This window comes from Vanacampus margaritifer, chromosome 1 (genome assembly GCF_051991255.1).
Source record: "Vanacampus margaritifer isolate UIUO_Vmar chromosome 1, RoL_Vmar_1.0, whole genome shotgun sequence".
Taxonomy (NCBI): domain Eukaryota; kingdom Metazoa; phylum Chordata; class Actinopteri; order Syngnathiformes; family Syngnathidae; genus Vanacampus; species Vanacampus margaritifer.
This window is the reverse complement of record NC_135432.1, coordinates 46,115,081-46,133,871: the sequence shown is the minus strand read 5'-3', so window position 1 is coordinate 46,133,871 and position 18,791 is coordinate 46,115,081. Positions and strand designations below refer to the sequence as shown.

At 40.1% G+C, this 18,791-nt stretch overlaps 2 protein-coding genes across 16 annotated transcripts in view; one reads left to right on the top strand and one right to left on the bottom strand.

Annotated features, from left to right (window-relative positions):
- ankrd6a (ankyrin repeat domain 6a) overlaps nt 1-9,560 on the bottom strand; it is a 77,299-nt gene extending 67,739 nt beyond the window's left edge. For 7 of the 14 annotated variants that reach the window (XM_077581631.1, XM_077584133.1, XM_077582466.1 and 4 more), the window contains exon 1: nt 9,402-9,560. In XM_077581631.1, coding sequence (XP_077437757.1) covers nt 9,402-9,560 — 159 coding nt within the window. Of the gene's footprint in view, nt 1-14; nt 215-255; nt 411-9,401 lie in introns of those variants that run through there. The other 7 variants (XM_077544681.1, XM_077585531.1, XM_077547965.1 and 4 more) reach the window with 4 other exon arrangements.
- Nucleotides 2,801-13,990, top strand: LOC144041331 (uncharacterized). Of its 2 annotated transcripts, XR_013290280.1 has the most exons (5): nt 2,801-4,739; nt 5,174-11,966; nt 12,043-12,093; nt 12,180-12,251; nt 12,321-13,990. XR_013290280.1 is itself a non-coding variant. In XM_077555330.1 (4 exons), exons 1-4 carry the CDS (start codon nt 11,700-11,702, stop codon nt 12,414-12,416), a joined length of 486 nt encoding a protein of 161 aa, XP_077411456.1. In that variant the 5' UTR covers nt 9,584-11,699; the 3' UTR covers nt 12,417-13,990. The 2 variants fall into 2 exon arrangements, 1 of the variants encoding a protein (XP_077411456.1); XM_077555330.1 differs by lacking the exon at nt 2,801-4,739 and having other exon boundaries at nt 9,584-11,966.
- Nucleotides 13,991-18,791: the final 4,801 nt, after the last annotated feature.

Genomic DNA, 18,791 nt, shown 5'->3' with positions numbered 1-18,791 from the left:
TAAAATAGTTTTACCTTAGCCTCCATATATTGCAGTCTTCTCCTTAGGCTGTTGAAAAAATGAGCATAACCCAAAAAATCTCCCCCAAAACCTTTCAAAGAGCGAGCGGCTGTGCTGTGTAAGAGGATGATTATGCTGTGCCAACATTTGAATGGCTGCTCCTACTGTGAAAGTATACAGAAAGGATGACAGCTGTTGTAGTGTATTACAGTTTAGAGAAAGAGAGCGTGTATGGGATACTGAATGTACACCTACCCAATCCTTAATCCATGGTGGATACTGCCATGTTTAAAACATTCAATCATCTTCAGTTCAGCTGTGCTGTCAAATTACAACATAAGCATGCCATCTGATTGCTCATCTTTGCTACAGATATACACGAATGCTTGCACACATAGACACACATGCGCACACAGATTATTAACACTGAATGCCTTTGATGATTCTTTCTAAAGCTTTTTATCCCTTCAGATTATGATCAGAGATGGCCAATGGTAATCTTGGACTCCATTTGCTTTTTCCACTTCTGTATGTACACTGTTAACTAAAAAGGGTGACAAACTCACACTGATCTAGTTTGACCCTAGCTTTGGATTTGTTTGTTTTTTGATGAAAGTGTGTAGAAATTGTAACAGAAAATTGTGTTGATTGTGGTTTACAATGTTCTCAACAGATGAGCATATCTATTGATGATGTAGGCTTTGCACCCATGTATATTTTCATTTTCTGTACTGCTTATCCTGCCACAGGTGTGCTCGCCACCTGTCAATGATACAGTATAGAGTAGACCTTTTGCACCGACGTCAAATGATCACGTGACTGCCCCATGATGGACGGCAGAAGGGAATGATTGTTGAACTGAAGTGACGGGATACAAAGTGATTTAGGGACTTAGCGACATTTATTATTATTTTTTTAATATTATTTATTATTTATTAGCGACGTTATTTTACTAATTATGGGACTGCTGAGCGAAGCAAGCAGGCATATATTGTTATTCTACCTAGGAAATGGGTTTATTATTATGGGACTGCTGAGCGTAGCAAGCAAGCAGCACATATTACTATCCTAGATAATGGGTTTCTTGTTGCGTAAATTATTATGGGACTGCTTGCGAAGCAAGCAGGCACATATTGTTATTCTACCTAGGACAGTGGTTTATTATGGGACTGCTTGCAGAGCAGAGCTGCTGCTTGCGAAGCACATATTGTTATTCTACTTAGGAAATGGGTTTATTATGGGACTGCTTGCGGAGCAAGCAGGCACATATTGTTATTCTACCTAGGAAATGGGTTTATTATTATGGGACTGCTTGCGGAGCAGCAGCAGGCGAAGCAAGCAGGCACATATTGTTATTCTACCTAGGACAGTGGTTTATTGCCGTTATTATTATTTAATCTTCAAGCGATTTTTCCGCTAAAATGCGGCCCGTACCGTACATGGCACCGGGACAAATGAGGTATCAAACGATGCGGCTCGATCGGACTCGCTGCGCTACTATTTTTCTAAGAATTCCCAGTTACCATGGCGATGCTAGTCCCAAAAAAGTCTCAAATAACTCCCCATTGGGAATGAATGGGAAAAGAGAAGACAAAACACACATCAAGCACCTTTTTCCAAGACACGCTGCGCACGCATACGTTATCCGACCGATACGAATTTTAGCTCATTTTGTAGGAATTTTTCCCATCTTTAGCTCAGTGTCAAAATCTTTTTTAAGGAATGTAAGCTCTCCCCTCTGTGCGGGTTCAAAGACAGTGAGCAAACAGCAGACAAATAGCCTTCTCCCATTGTTGTGTATTGCAAGTGCCAGAGTGGAGCAATTAACTTTAGAGTGGCGGGAACAAATAAATGTACTTCCAAAAGTTTCACTTCAACTCATCACCATGGCCACAATCTTTGCTCACTAGACATCAAATTCTCACATTTTGTAGTCACGAGTGTCTTCTTTCAGACAAACTAACTTTTATTTGGCTAAGGTGTCATTTAGTACCTTTATTTTCACTTTATGCGAGGACAAGTCGGATGAACTCGCCTATCTCTTCCATGTTAAATTCAGGCGCCTTTCGCTCTTCATTTCTGATAAATCATAAGTTTTCAACCTGCTCTCATTTGGTCATTTTTCATCCGATTAAAAAAATGAGAACATGCTCGTGTTCCCCAAACCCTTGCCGTTCTAACGAGCCATTTCTTGAATCTGTATCTTCAACCGTTAAGTCGTGAGAGGCTCTTCTTTGAGGTGTGCGTCTCTCATTCAATCTCAATGCAATGTGGGTGCGTGACGTCACTTCAACTCGTCACCATGGCAACAATCTTTTGTCACTAGACGTCAAATTCTCACATTTTGTAGTCACGAGTGTCTTCTTTCAGACAAACTAACTTTTATTTGGCTAAGGTGTCATTTAGTACCTTTATTTTCACCTTAAGCAAGAGAAGTCGGACTAATTCGCCTGTCTTGTACATGTTAATTTCAGGCGCCTTCCTCTCTCCATTTCTGATAAATCATAAGTTTTCAACCTGCTCTCATTTGGTCATTTTTTATCCGATTAAGAAAATGAGAACATGCTCGTGTTCCCCAAACCCTTGCCGTTCTAACGAGCCATTTCTTGAATCTGTATCTTCAACCGTTAAGTCGTGAGAGGCTTTTGTTGAAGGGGTGCTTCTCTCATGCGATCTCAATGGAATGTGGGGCGCGTGACGGCTCCAAGTCAAATGTGCATGCGTGAATGTGCATGTTTCTTAAAGAGACAGTAAGATACTTTTAGTTGATGTTGATTATAGTTAACTTCCACATTTCTTGAGCGATTCCAGTGGTTTAAATTTTAAACTGTTCAGCTCATTTACATTTTTTTATGGACAGTAAGATACTTTTAGTTGATGTTGATTATGGTTAACTTCCACATTTCTTGAGCGATTCCAGTGGTTTAAATTTTAAACTGTTCAGCTCATTACCAAAGAGTCAGCAGTCCCATTCAAAATTTCCGCGGGAATTTTTCTAGTTATTTTTTATTATTCCAGCGATTTTTCCGCAAAAATGCGGCCCGTACCGTAGATCGCACCGGCACAAATGAGGTATCAAACGATGCGGCTCAATCGGACTCGCTGCGCTACTATTTTTCTAAGAATTCCCAGTTACCATGGCGACGCTATTCCCAAAAAACTCCCAAATTAACTCCCCATTGGGAATGAATGGGAAAAGGGAAGAAAAAAATCACACATCAAGCACCTTTTTCCAAGACACGCTGCGCGCGCATACGTTTTCTGACCGATACGAATTTTAGCTCATTTTGTAGGAATTTTTCCCATCTTTAGCTCAGTGTCGAAATCTTTTTTAAGGAATGAAAGCTCTCCCCCCTGTGCGGGTTCAAAGACAGTGAGCAAACAGCAGACAAATAGCCTTCTCCCATTGTTGTGTATTGCAAGTGCCAGAGTGGAGCAATTAACTTTAGAGTGGCGGGAACAAAATAAATGTACTTCCAAAAATTTCACTTCAACTCGTCACCATGGCCACAATCTTTTCTCACTAGACGTCAAATTCTCACATTTTGTAGTCACGAGTGTCTTCTTTCAGACAAACTAACTTTTATTTGACTAAGGTGTCATTTAGTACCTTTATTTTCACTTTAAGCTCAGACAAGTCGGACCAACTCGCATATCTCTTCCATGTTAAATTCAGGCGCCTTTACCCCTGCATTTCTGATAAATCATAAGTTTTCAACCTGCTCTCATTTGGTCATTTTTCATCCGATTAAAAAATGAGAACATACTCGTGTTCCCCAAACCCTTGCCGTTCTAACGAGCCATTTCTTGAATCTGTATCTCGAACCGTTAAGTCGTGAGAGGCTTTTGTTCAAGGGGTGCGTCTCTCATACAATCTCAATGGAAAGTGGGGCACGTGACGGCTCCAAGTCAAAAATGTGTGTGCGCTCTTAAAGTGACAGTGAGATATTTTTAGTTTCTGTTGATTATGGTTAACTTCCACATTTCTTGACCGATTTTTGTCGTTTAAATTTTAAACTCTTCAGCTCATTTACATTTTTTTAAATACATTTTCAGGGACAGTGAGATACTTTTAGTAGATGTTGATTATGGTTAACTTCCACATTTCTTGAGCGATTCCAGTCGTTTAAATTTTAAACTGTTCAGCTCATTTACAAAGTCAAATATGTGTGCGTGAAAGTGCATTTTTCTTAAAGGGACAGTGAGATATTTTTAGTTGATGTTGATTATGGTTAACTTCCACATTTCTTGAGCGATTCCAGTGGTTTAAATTTTAAACTGTTCAGCTCATTTACAAGAGTCAGCAGTCCCATTCAAAATTTCCGCGGGAATTTTTCTAGTTATTATATTTTACGCTTATTGAATTTAGTCTTCCAATATTTTTCAAATTTTCTTTTGAAATTTGAACAGTTGCTTGGGGCGCATTGGCGAATTCACTGGTTAAATGTAAAAATTATTTCAAAAGAAAAATTTATTTACTGCAATACTTTTATATATTAGTTTGAAAAATTCTCTAAAGCGCTTTTTCAGATGGGGGAATTATTGGTCGGTCTGGGTATATCGTCGCGAAGGACACAAACAGTCCATGTTGAATTAAATAAAAATAGAATTATAAGTTAGTCTCAATGTGATAATTATAGATAGTCTGTGAGAATGAATGACATTTACAGGAGGACAATTGGTGATTGGACTTTTGACCATGGAGGAGAGTAAGTTTTGGCAGAGACGGCGAAAATAAGGTGAATATGTTCCATTTCTATCTCTCCCTGGGGCCCTGGGTCCAGATGTTATTTTTTGATTTATTTGTTGGCGAAAGTTGCATTTATTTTATGGCTGGAAGCACATTCATGCCATATCTATAACAGTAAATATTATGGTAAAACATTCCAATAATCATTACATTTTGTAAACAAAATTGGCCTCGTCAGATTTGAATTGGCTATAAGATTTTCATTGTTGCATTAATGAATGTGCTTAGGTCATTAAATTCAGCCAAAGGCTGGATTCTAATTGAATGTCACAACAAACAGAATTTTTCCACAGGACGGGCCTACAGAACTTCACTAACATTTACTAACTCCAAACTAATAAAAACTACCAGATGCTCTTTCAAAAAGAAGGGATGTGAATATGTATGTTTATTAGTGACTAAATGAAAATGTTCTGCACCCAGATGAGGTGATGGAAGGGTCAATATGGTCCAGTCCACGGGGGGCACCTGGTTCCACATCTTGCCTACCAGACCTGCCTTCTACTCAACCCCCACCAACAGGAACGACCTGAGGCCTGCTTCCAGTTGCCACCTGACGAGCCAACTGGAAACCAGTCAACTGCTTCCAGTTTCCACCAGACGAGCTGAGGATTACCCAATGGAGATAGGAGGAACGTGTCCCTTTTCCGGGCGTTCCACAAAGAATGAGTCACACCTTGGGAAAACAAATCCCCGGTGATCAATCCCTGCATCTCTGGCAGTTGATGTGGGTTCTAAAAGAGCTGAAGGACCCATCCATCCATCCATTTCCTTGACCGCTTGTCCTCACAAGGATTGTGAGGGTACTGGAGCCTATCCCAACTGGCTTCGGGCAGTAGGCGGGGTACACCCTGAACGGTTTGCCAGCCAATCGCAGAGCTGAAGGACTCTGTTTAAAAAACAAAAAAACAAACAAACGCAAGAACGAAAATGGAACTGACAAACATCCTTCTCATTCAACAAAAAACTTCCATCGCCCAAAACGACAACAAGTCTTCAATCGCGTCTCCAATTGCAGTTACATAATGACACTCTTTCTCATACTGACTGCCATAACAATCTACTATTTTCTGGGATACCCACCACAATTTTTAAACATAATCACAACACATCGTCTTCATATATGATATGCTTATTTTTCTGGAAAAAAAAAAATATTTTAATGAATCACATTGTTTTGACATATGACTGACCTCCTCTCCTGCTAAAAAATAATGTTTTTATTTTTCTCTTATTCTACTGTTGCACCTGCCATTGCGATGATGAAGATCCCGCTGGAATCTTTGTGTAGAAATGTTTAAATGTCTAGTTATTGGGCTATTAAGAGCCCAAAGGGGGGACTGTTAGACATTATTAACATTTTAATTCTTTATTTCATATATTAACCATGTTGAAATGTTTTATAGATGTGTAGAGTAGGTGATATAACGTTGAACTCAGTATAATTTGACCTTAACCTAAGCTGGTAAATTGTTTGGTCTAAAATTCCTTCTCAGTGTTGCGCACACATATTTTGTTCTTGAGAACAGAATCTGCTTTGAGAGAGCACACACACACACTCTGTTTGCGCCATCGCTCACGGCCACTCTAAATCTAGTTCAACTTGTTTGTGAGATATTGTTTTGAGAAAAAGTACCCAGAGAGTATATTTTGTCTAAAAATGAAAAACAGGTGCAGTCTGTGTCCGAGGGTAATATTGTGTGACATGTTGAGTGAGAGCCAATCTGTTCTGCTCATTCTTGGTAGGAGGAGAAGGGGCGTTTTGCTTTCGAAACGATACTATAAGAAGCCCTCTTCCGCGAGGGGGCACAATGGGCACTCTGAAAATTCCACCTCCTACGTGATGTTCAGGGTTGTCCCGATGTCCGGAGATCTCTGTTTTAATAAATCATCCTTGCAAGGAATTTCTCACAGGAAATCTGTCTTCAATAATTTTTGAACACGCAAAAGAGGACAAATAATTAGCCTCTTTCAATACATATATATACACTTATTATATTTATACACACATATATGTATATATTTTTCTACCAGTGTAAATTTAAACCAGAATTTACAATTTGGTTGTAGTATTATAGTACTGCTATTCATTCCTTCGAAGGATTTATTTTCAGAAATTTCTGAGACACAGACAAGATGACACACTCAATCAGTGTGGTTTCCCTCGTGTGTGTGTCCCTCCCACCCGCAGTCGCTATTATACTTCCAGCATCCCAGCCCCCAAAAAGCCCCTCCCCTTGCTCTTCCTCCTTTGCTGCCCTTAAGCCCCCTCCCTCTCCAGTGGCGCCTCTAAGTCTCAATACAGACAAGATACTCAATACACATGAACAGATGTCCAATTGAATTGAAACACAGTAAGTCAGATAAGCTGGCACACCGACAGATCAAACACAGCTTTACACAGGAATCCTTTTTAACACATTTTCTCCCCCAGAACAGATGGTTCAGGAATGTGTGAATAGAGGAAGCTCACCCTCACATCATTTAAATTCTCACCCAGCTCTACTGAGGAAATTAAATCAGTTATGACTAAATCTAAACAGTTATAACTAAATCAAAACAGCAGAATGTCAACAGTCCCTCATTCGGACTCAAAAGAGTCCGACACAAGCAGATAAACATTTCAGAGAAAAATTCCAGCGGGATCTTCATCGTCGCAGACGGCTGGCGCAACATTAAGCAAGGGTTGTGTGGGAAGATTGGACATTATCATTAGAATAAGAAGCACGCAACAATGAACCATCCCTTTAGCAGTGAGAGGAGGTTGTTTAGCAGTTATGTGGCATTAAAGAACAATTTGATTCATTAAAATATTTTTCAGTGGAATAAGCATATGTGTATCACATGTTGATAGTTAAGAGATGTCCCCCTTCAATGGGGTGCCAGGGAGTTTGAGGAGAATCAATACTTAATCAATGTTTAATGCAATGTGGTTATGTTCAAGGTTGTACTGAGGGGCTTCCAGAGATACCAGATTGGCATAAAAATCAATATGAGAAAGAGTGTCGTGATGTAGCAGCAGATGGATGCGTTCTGAATGTATTATTTAATTACTATATTAAGTGTAATCTTTGCGTGTTCAAAATAATTGCATTGAGATCTCATGAAGAAGTTTTCTTTGCAAAGATTTATTTAAGAGCTCTTAAAACACAAGTGGAAGCTTACATGTTAAGTAATGTCAAGCCAGCAATTGTGTATCGAATAGCAAACACCCACTCTTTTTATACATGAAGAAGCTTCCTCTCCCACTCACAGGCTGGACAAAGGGTTAGTAATTATAATAAGCAGACATGTGATATACCGACATGTTTACTCCAGCTCTCCTACCAGCCCGGAAATATGATGTAGACAGGTAATGATCTTGGACCTTCAGTTTTTACGACATAATGAGTAATGGCATGAGAACTTGACTCCGTTTAAGACACACACATTTTTATCTCCATGAGAACTTGACTCCCATCTACATACACTTTCTTATCTTCATGAGAACTGGAAGGGAGTAAAAAGTTCCAATATATTTCACAACATTATCACAGTTGATCTTCCTTTAACTACAGTTATATGGCATCTATATACTTATAAGTAAATTCAAAAACAGTAAAAACATAAATTGAAAATGTTAAATGTCTTCAGTTCCCACTTTGAAGCCATCTCGAGATTATGTTCTTTGTTGAATGAAAAAAGGGCGGTGTCATCTTCTTTTAGGACCCCAGGTTCGACTGCCCGAGGTCCTAGGATTGGTCACCGGGATTATTCTGTCCGTAAATGTGACTCAATCTTTATGGAATGATGCCCTCAGAAGGGGGCAGCTGACTTAATCTTTGTTGAATGATGTCCTCAATAAGCTGTCAGCAAGAGGTCATCCACATACTTACCAGAAATAACAGCAGGGGGCAGTTCAAATGGAGCCAGCAACTGGCGAAGACAGTCATTAAAGAGAAAAGCCTTTGAGGCAGGCGTTTGTGATGCAAAAGAGAGCCTTAGCCAGGTCAATGCAATTGAAATGAGTGAGAGCTGATGCAACTTGAGACAATGCAGAGTGAGGACTTTGGGTCAGAAAAAGTAGGAGTCAAGACGGCCGCATTAATTATCACACGAAACTTTCAAATATTTTTCTACTCAACGGGTAAAATAGGCGTGTTATAATCAGAGCCGAAAATTTCACACAACACTTCTGCTTTGAGCAAACCATCAATCGTTTCTGAAATGCTAATCATCCCCACATCTTTTACAAAGTATTGGGGAAACACAATAGGTGAAACGTTACAGAGATCAACATCAGTGGGATCCATGGACCACAGTGATGTGGGGAAAAATCAAAAAGTAACCAGCACAATCGCTGTTGGTTGTTTCACTTCCATGGTGCCAATCCAGAAGCTGGTGCTCCAAAACGAAAGTGGGTAAAAAATGTATTAGACTGAATCCAATAAGCATCAAGTGACGTGAAATAGAGTAATTAAGATTGAAATAAATTTTGCCAATCATCCTATTTTAGATTCCCATATATTGTTTTCAATTTCCTGAAATGCCTTGCTATAGATCTCATCCCCTGATCTGTCATAGTACAGAGTGCAATGCATACAATCAGTTACCATATCATAAGATCTGAGGTTACGAACCCAAGGTGACCAGAGAGCTCAGAAGTGCTTACATTCGAGCCAATCACTGGAGTCAATATCCACTCTTTCCCAGTAGATGTTGGCAGTGGCGCATGCCACAGGGCATTGTTCAACAGGCGGGCACTGGGAGGTGGCACTGGAGACAGAGCAGCAGTAGGTGTTATCATCCGGAAATTCCAGGATAAGTCCATCAGGGCTGCATTTGATGAGAGGAGATCTCTGCCAAAAAGCAAAACACAAAATAATGCAAAAGAGTCTGTGAACAGTCACTGAGCATTTGGATTCAGGGAACATCCTTGTTGCTGCTGCGGTTGCTTTTCTCTCCTCGATTGTAGCCACGTGCAGTTTTGCTGGCATCTGCCTCTCCACCCAGACGCTTGAAGTCGCTGTCCGCAATCGTGCGCCCAATGACCAGGCCGTTCACAATTGAAACACATGTTGGGCCACCCAGGGGGCGCACCTTGACCAATGAATTGAGTCTTAAAATGTTAAGTCAGGCTAGCTGCTTTTTTATTTTTTATTTTAAGACAACTAGATCTCCCAGAGCCGTCATTTTGAGCCTATCATAATTATTACTCGCTGTTTAAAGTAGCTAATAAAATCCCTCTCTTCTTTTTCTGAGGCGGACGGGTAGTGGACCTTTATTGATCATATATCAGCTGTGTTGGAGAAGGGCAAAACCTGCAAGACTCCGGCCCTCGATGCCCACCTCTGATCTAGATTAACACGTTAAAGTGACAGCCTTGATAAATAGTTTTTAGCATAAGCGTTTAAATCACTACCTGTTAAAATAATAGTAAATAGTCCATAGTATTTTCGAGTACGTAACCGTTTTTTTCTGTTAGGAAGTCATTGCAATTCCACATAGAAGCTTCTATCATTCGAGTGTTATCAAGCCCTTCCCTATTTGGCAATTTGCCCAATGGTGCAATAGTCATAGCCGAAAATCATCATTACTTACTCAAAGCAAAGTTTCAGATTTCTCTAAACTTGTATTTAACAAACCAGATTTGTGTTATCTATGTATCTAATAATATATATGCCCTTTTAACTTTTCTGTCATTTCTCCTTTAAACCATTATCATCCAAAATTCAGCATCTTCATGACAATCTTTGTTCATTTTCTTTTGATCATTTTTTTGTGTAGTTTTTATTTTGTCCTGCAGGTTGGTTATTTTGTGTGTGTTGAGCTGGCCAGCAAAGTCGTATTTTTATTTAGATTTTTTATTTTAGAAGGACATTGGCTTTCTACAAACTTCCAGTCCTTAGACGTTCATTTTTGTTTTGGATCCTTTGTACCTTGTTGCTGTTTGTTTTTCCCAAGTTGGGAAAAGGGGCTTTGCCTAGACGTCGACTCAGCCCCTGGGGAGAGGAGAGGAACTGCCTCATAGAATTCATCACTGCACTCTCTAAAGAGCCTCTCCTCATCCGCTCTTTTTTTTAATAGTTTTTATAGTTTTTCACGCCCCTAGTTACATGGGTGTTCCAACTCTCAGGGGTGGGGGCACAAGCATAGTTGGAACACAGTGTATTTATTTGTGTGTGCATGTGAGTGCTGAGTACATGTGTGGTCAAATTTGCAATCATTTTTTAACAGACAACAGGCGCGTCATAGCGAACTGGCTCAATCCATTCTATTGGGTTAGATGTTTTTGTGGTCATTATGAGTCATCTCCTGTTAATCAGCTGTTAGATATGGCTGCCCTAATCTAGCTATGTGAATGTGAGTGTGGGAGCAGAGCAAAGCATTGCAGCAAATAGTAAAGCTTATTAACTCTTTTACTGCCAAAGACGTTAAATGACGTTCTGCAAAAACCTACGGAGGAGCGCCAAAGACGTTAAAAAACGTCCTCCCATTTTTTTTTTTTTTTTTTTTTTAAACGGGTGCTGTGAAGGCTTGCGGAGCTCTCCTGAAAGTTTCAAGCAGGTTTCTTGAGCCTAATGACGATTTTTGGCCCCTAGAGGACAGCGATGACTCTCTTTTGACAAGATCGGGTGGGCGTCAGTAGTATAAAAGGCAAGGCGGGGCGAGAGCGTCGAGGAGGAGATGAGAATTGAGGAGAAACAAAAAATGGCGACCAATGGTAAGAAGCAGCTCACGCTTGATCGGTTTTTTCAAAAAGGAGAAGCATCAACCAGTGCTAAAGTGCACGTTTGTGACGACGGGGATGATGATGGTGACAACGAGGTTGACGCCGAAGCTGCAGCGTTGACGCGGCGGCAGCTTCGATCACGTCCTAAGGCCTCAGAGGCTAGCGGTGCTAGCACCGGAAAACGTCGTGCACGACCGAGCACTTCTGCACGCGAGGACGTTAAATCGGACGACGACGATGATGATGATGGTGACAACGAGGTTGATGCCGAAGTTGCAGCGTACACGCGGCGGCAGCTTCGACCACGTTTTAAGGCCTCAGAGGCTAGCGGTGCTAGCTCCGGAAAACGTGGTGCACGACCGAGCACTTCTCCGCACGAGGACGTTGATTCGGACGACGACGAAGAGTATCCTGAGTCCGATGGATATTCTTCGGAGGAGTGGGTACAATCTGACCACGGAGAAAGTGATACGGACAGTCTTTTATCCGCAGAAGACTGCGAAGGTAAGCACAAACTTGCTATGAGATACTTTTCCGGCACGCTGTTAGCGCCTCGTGTAACGTGAATGTGCATTCATAGATCGCGGATCGTGCTCACAACGACGTCCCTCTGCAAAGACGACAAAGAGAGGTATAAAAAAAAGTGTTTTCAATACACCGTAACAACAAAAGAAAACGGTCTTTCGATATTATTGTAATTGTATATATTTCTTTCAGCTGCAGCTCAGAGTGACACTCCTCAGAGTGAGCAAAATAAAGGTCCAAGGACCAGTGGATCCCAGAAAAAAGGTAAACACATATATAGCATCACACTGATCTAAAATGAATATTATATGATATTGAAATGTATATTTGCAGATCCCAAAAATTCTGGCTGGCATGAAGCAGGCTGGCAGCCAAACTCATTCACCTTTACTGCGGAGCCAGGACCGAGAGGTGCCGCAGCAGAGCTGAATTCGACCCGGCCAGTTGACTTCCTGCAACTCTTCATCACGGACGAGCTTCTGCAGCACATTGCTGATCAGACAAACCTATATGCACGCCAGTCTATGCAAAAACGGGCTGAAAGTCTGCCACACTGCAGGAGTCATGCTTGGAAGCCAGTGTCTGTGTCCGAACTCAAAACTTTTTTTGCACTGCAATTTCTTACTGGTTATATAAACAAGCCCAGTATAGAAATGTATTGGACTCAGGATGAAATAGAGACGACACCATTTTTCAGTCGCGCGATGCCTCGAAACCGCTTCCAGCTCATCTGGAGTTTCCTGCATTTCAATGACAACGAGACACACAGTTCAGACGACAAACTATTTAAAATTCGTCCTGTGTTCAATCACGTTGTAAGCAAATTCAAGGAACTGTTTCAACCGGGCAGGAATATCTGCATTGATGAGGGAATGATGAGTTTCCAGGGACGTCTTTCGTTCAAGGTGTACAACCCCCAAAAGCCGGTCAAATATGGTATCAAATCATACATTTTGTGTGACTCCCAAACCGGCTATTGTTTTAATATGCAACCCTATGTTGGTATTAGTTGTTCTCTCCCTGACACAGTGTTCAACTTACTGGATCGTCTGCCAGGAAATGGGTACACACTATTTATGGACAATTTTTATAATTCGATTGCTTTGTGTGAACGTCTCCCGGCAGCACGTACCAATGTTTGTGGAACGCTGAGGAAAAACAGGGGTGAACCCAGTGAAATCACATGCCTAACAAACACTGGCCTTGGGGTGGGGGGGAAACTGGTAAGGCACAACACAAATGTTTTGATTGTGGCATGGCAGGACAAACGTTTGTTGAGGATGGTGACAACGTTTCATGAAGATGAAATGCGGACAGTGGAGGTGTGGCGGAAGGCACAAAAAAAAAAAGTGCCTTTCCAAAAACCCATTTGTGTTGTGGACTACAATTCCAAGATGAATGGAGTGGACAAGATGGATCAAAACATCTCATACCACCCATTCACACGTAAAACTTTGAAGTGGCACAAAAAGTTTGTTGCATATATGTTCCAGATATGCATGTTCAATGCATACATATTGCACAAAGCAAAAAATCCTGGGAAGTGTCAACATTTTTTGGAATTCATCCAGCAGGTGGTGAGAGGGTGGCTGTTGCCACAAGACCAGGAGGAAGTTGGGATGGAAGGACATGAAGCCAGACAAAACACCAGGTCACCACATAATGATCCTGAAAGCCGACTTGATGGCAACATGGCCAAACACACGCTGCAACACATTCCTGCTACTCCCCGGAAAAAAAAGCCAGCAAGAAAGTGTAGGGTCTGCACACGAAAGGGCATTCGCAGTGAAACAAACCTGTGGTGCAAATCCTGCTGTATCCCCTTGCACCCAGGGGAGTGTTTCACTGTATACCACACAAAAAGAAAAATTGTGTAGTTCAAACTCCACACAATTGTAAATAGTTACACATGCACACCTTTGTAAATACTTTGTCAAATTGTTACGCTGTTCTGTAAATAAACTGTTACGCTGTTCTGTAAATAAACTGGTTACTTTGCAAACTAAAAACACTTTTTCATTGTTGGTGGTGGTGTATTACAGAAGTAAAGCACTATTTAGGTGTTTGTGGCATCATTTATGGACAAAAAGAAGTGTAGAATTCACTGGAGTGCATGAAATAACATCGTTTCACAAAAAGCTCTTTTTCTCCGCTTTTTGTTTCAAAACAGAGCATTTCGGTGAAACTAACCTATTTTCTATTGTTGATTGCTGAAGAACGGAATAAGGTAGAAACAAACTTTTTTTTCTGATGAAAGATGAGAGTCCAATCTTTCATTTGGTAGTATGTGTGTTTCCATAGTCCAAACACAACATTTTCTGTGGACCTTGAAAGATCAGTCAAAATGCTTAAATCGGCTGGCACTGGGGACAACCCGTTTTTGAAAACGTCTGGCAGTCAAAGAGTTAATGTGATAACTTATTGTACAATTTTCCCAACATTTAAGCACTGCTGGATCCATGAATTCTTTGATCATATCATTAAGGCAGTTGCCATGGTGGATGGCCTAAAAATGCGAGCTCTGTGGCTGGCTGGCTGGCTGCCTACCTACATGTTGATTAAACCCCTCTAGTGATAACATTTGACATGACATACACTTGAACTTAGGTATAGCTATGCAATAAACACTGTCGATATGCTCCAATGTTGTACATGAACAAATATCATCGTCTTCATGATGCATCTTATAGCTATGTAGGGCGAAGACACTTGTGCAAAGAGAAAGAAAATGTGTGCAACCTGCCTGTAAAGGTATATTATGTGAAGGCATTCACACATATGTTATTCTACCTTTATTATTATTATTATTATTATTATTATCTTTCCGCCATATTTTGTCCTTCAAAAAAAAATTACCCCCCCCCCCCCAAAAAAAAACAACAATAACAAAAATACAATTAAAAAAATACATAAACATAAATTCATGGCCATTATTTTTCTCATTCCTAACTGTATCCCCATTCATTTCAAATGAGACATTCAAAAATGACAGTTTGGGGGCCAAAAGAAATGCCCATACATTCTCCATTCATTTTCATTTAACACTTCTTTCCCATTCAACATTCAAAATGTTTAGCTCATTCAGTTTACCTTGGGAGTCATTTTCAACATTCCCACATACCAAAAATTCTTCACTTTTCACTCACATATTGCACATTTTCATCAATATAATTTTACCTAATTTCACATATTATTATCGTTTAAAGATTTAAAAACAAACCAAATAAAAACTACAACAACATAAAAAGTCTGAACTGAACTTTTGTCAGACATATTGAAATCTTCCAACTTTCTTGAAGTATTATGCGATAGGTTGACTTGTCATGTAACGGTAACCACATGACCACCTATTTTGAGCAATATTTTAAGATACTGTAAATGCTATAAAATGCTAGTCGGTTTAGGTATATATATATACACAGTATACATTGAATTCAAAGTTTATGAGATTTAAAAAAATAATTTACTTATTTATTCATGTCCAATTTTCAACACATTGGACAAACAGCTGCTCCATAAGTCATACACCACAACCAGTTACCAGAGCATGACTGCTCTTCATATTTCCAACATCACTTCATTGGAGCTTTTGGACGTTTCCTCTAATTCTCTAAATCTGTGGTAAGATGACGGGCTCACTGGACACGAAGCTGTACTAATGGTTAGAGACTTGCCACGGCTAAAAATGGCAAACTAATACTTTAAACTGCTGAATGTAAAACTAATACAAGTATCTGTGTAAAATCAGCTTATGCTGTGTTTAGTAGTGTAGCTGAAGACTAAACTAACCTTTTAATAACTTTATATCCAGTGTAAAATGACTTGCTCTTAGATGACATGATTAAAATTACACAACAGGGTACTTTGTGTTCTATCCACATCTAACACTACATGCTGGTCGGTCATTTCTTCATATTCCTGGTTGTCTTCACTGCTGCTGCTCATTCTGTTTAATCTCATTGCCCGGTGTTAATATGTATGCTTTATATTAATCTTCCTATCCTTCTAGCCATCTTCCCATTTATTTTCGAGAACCCTTATACTATTCAGGGTTGCAGGGAGCTGGAGTCTATGCTAGCTATCCCGGACTACACCTTTGACTGGTTGCTAGTCAAACACAGGTCACATACAGAGACAGACAACATTTACAGTGTCAGTGGGAACTGAACCTACGTTGTGTGCACGGAAGTCAAGTTTAGATTATAGGTACTGCTTGTAAGGCGGCTCAGGCTGATAATAAAGCAAGATTTTGTCACATTTAGTAGCTTAAATGTTTAAAAAACACAATTACTTGTAAATAATTTTCAACTTATATTCAGTTGAATACGGATTCATTAAAAAGACAAGACTGACTGAACATTATTGTTTTTCTGGTTTGAATTATTTGCAAATATTTTCTCATTTTGAATATGATGTCTGTAACATGTTCCAAAAACGCTGGGACAGTGACTACGTTTACATGTAGGCAATATTCGGGTTATGGTCAGAATTCGGGTTTCTGGAACAATCGGAATAACATGTTTGCATGCGCAAGTTACCCCCGTATACATGGCGTTTGGAATAACCCGATGTAAGGGGGTGAAAGACGGACACCGTCATAGCAGAAATAGATGTCATTTCCACTTGTTACTTTAAACGGTCAATATAATACATTATATTCATGTCACTCACCACGCTAAATAAAGTAGTCGGTTTCCTACTTGCTCCAGAAGTTCTTGTCAAGCCAGAAGCATGGACTTAATTCGTTTGGATAAAGCGGAACTGTTTGTGTCATCTAATGTTCCTACACAGACGTGTATTGTTGAACACGGCAAGCTGGAGATAAACATTGTTTAAACATTACGAGTGATGTCACGTCTGTCTCACATGAATAGTTACAAATGTCACAAACTGTGGCATTTTCGCCATAGAGACACAATAAAAGGTGAAAACCCCGCGGAGAAATCAATGTATTTAAGCAAGGCCCGTGTAGGACAGCGCCGCGCATGCAAGTCGTTACTACAAAGCCCAAGATTATTTGCGAGTGCAAATAAACGAAGAAGAGGTTGTGAGCATGCGCACAACGAAAAGCAATGCACCGTTGATTCAAGGTATTCCGATTCCATTTATAAGAACCAGTATTCCGGTTATGAAAGGGGTAACCCAAGAGGATTATTCGGGTTTTTAGAAACGAAATAGATGAAAGAAATGCACCTGATTTACCACACATGGCAATAGATTTGCGCCAAGAACACAGAAATATAAAATTATCAGAAAGCGAGCTTGGACCGAGGAGGTGCAAAAGAGAGACTGTCACAAAACAGTTTTTGAACCAAGGCGTTTTCCTCATTAAGTGCCATTAAGCTGTAGTGAGCGGAGAGGAATACAATGTCATTAATCCATTCATTCATTCATTCAATGTCCATAAAATACAAATTATTGGTGCGATCATTTGTACATTTTCATAGGTTGATGTGGGTATATGCAGAGATGTGCACGTTGATTTTCATGTAGCATTAACAGTGTTAATGCATCATGTCACGTGCAAATGATGAAGGATGGTGTTCTGTCAGATTAACATACCTTGTCAGATAAGCATACGGTATAGCTGCCTCTATGTATGTATCTTTAGCCTCACCATAAACCCAACCCTACTGCGCATGCATAGAAGTGCGAGCACTGTCGCAGCCAGAGGGGATCAACGGGGTGGCACTGCAACCCCCACTCCTAACCCCTCAAATGAGATTGGACCCGTCCCCCCCCCCGACATCCCCTACACCCCCCAGGTGCCAAATCATTGCTATATCATGGCAATATATCATATATATTATCAATTTATCATCCCAGGATTTTTTCCAATCAGACGCCTACTAATTGTTATGCCTCTCCTGCACAGTAGATGGCACTATTTATAACAAAATGTTGTAATCCACCTCACTGGGAGTCTAGAGAAGAAACTCCCAAGTCCCATCAAGATTGCACGTTTTTGGCAACGTCATATTGGTTTACCCGTGAGATGTGAGTGGCTGTTTAGAATAACTTTTATGTTCAGAATAATACATTGTTTTGGATGGTCATCAATAAGATAACGTTTTGCACAAGTTAAAAATAAATGCATGATCTGAATGACAAACAGAACGTGAAGCAGGAAACAGAAGTTTAGCGCGGTCTTCCAAATTAAAAGCATAGATTTCAAAATAACATATTTTTAACATCACACACAAAACTTGAAGCATACTTAAATTGGACCTGACGCAAGTTTTGCAGCGACAACAACCATCCTCTTAATGCCCTAATAATTCTATCAAAATAATTTTTAGTGACATTCCGCCTTATTGTGGAAATACAGGCTCCACATGATGGTTTAGTATGAGTCCAGCATAAAACGGGCAGATTTGGGTAGGCGTGGCCAAAGCTCGCCTGATTCCAAGCGGGGGACAACGAAGATATGTGATACAATATATGATACAACGTGTATGCTGAAGAGGAATCCAAATGGAATGCTGAAATTGAGAATAATGGCGCAATAACTGCTCAGCCTCCAAGTAAGCTTCGTGGAATACCGGACAGAACTCCATGCATCCAAGTTCCCCAAAATACATCAGTCTGTCCTTGTGCTGCAATTTGTTTAATTGATTAGCTAATTATTAATTAATATTAATTAAATGATTAATTTAATTTATTGTTTAGAAACAAATACAAATGTGAGGTCTCACTGACTCAAGTATTAAAGAAAACTCTGGCAACAACTAAACTCCCAGCACCAGAGCACTTTGTGTTCAAGGGCAACCTACTGTTCACTCATTGGAGCAACTGCTTCAAGGC

Bases quoted from the DNA above. Each gene is read 5' to 3' on its own strand.
- LOC144041331 (XM_077555330.1), top strand. From the start codon at position 11,700: ATGATGATGATGGTGACAACGAGGTTGATGCCGAAGTTGCAGCGTACA. The intron at 11,967-12,042 runs GTAAGCACAAAC...GTGCATTCATAG, and splicing joins ATCCGCAGAAGACTGCGAAG to ATCGCGGATCGTGCTCACAA. The intron at 12,094-12,179 runs GTATAAAAAAAA...TATTTCTTTCAG, and splicing joins TGCAAAGACGACAAAGAGAG to CTGCAGCTCAGAGTGACACT.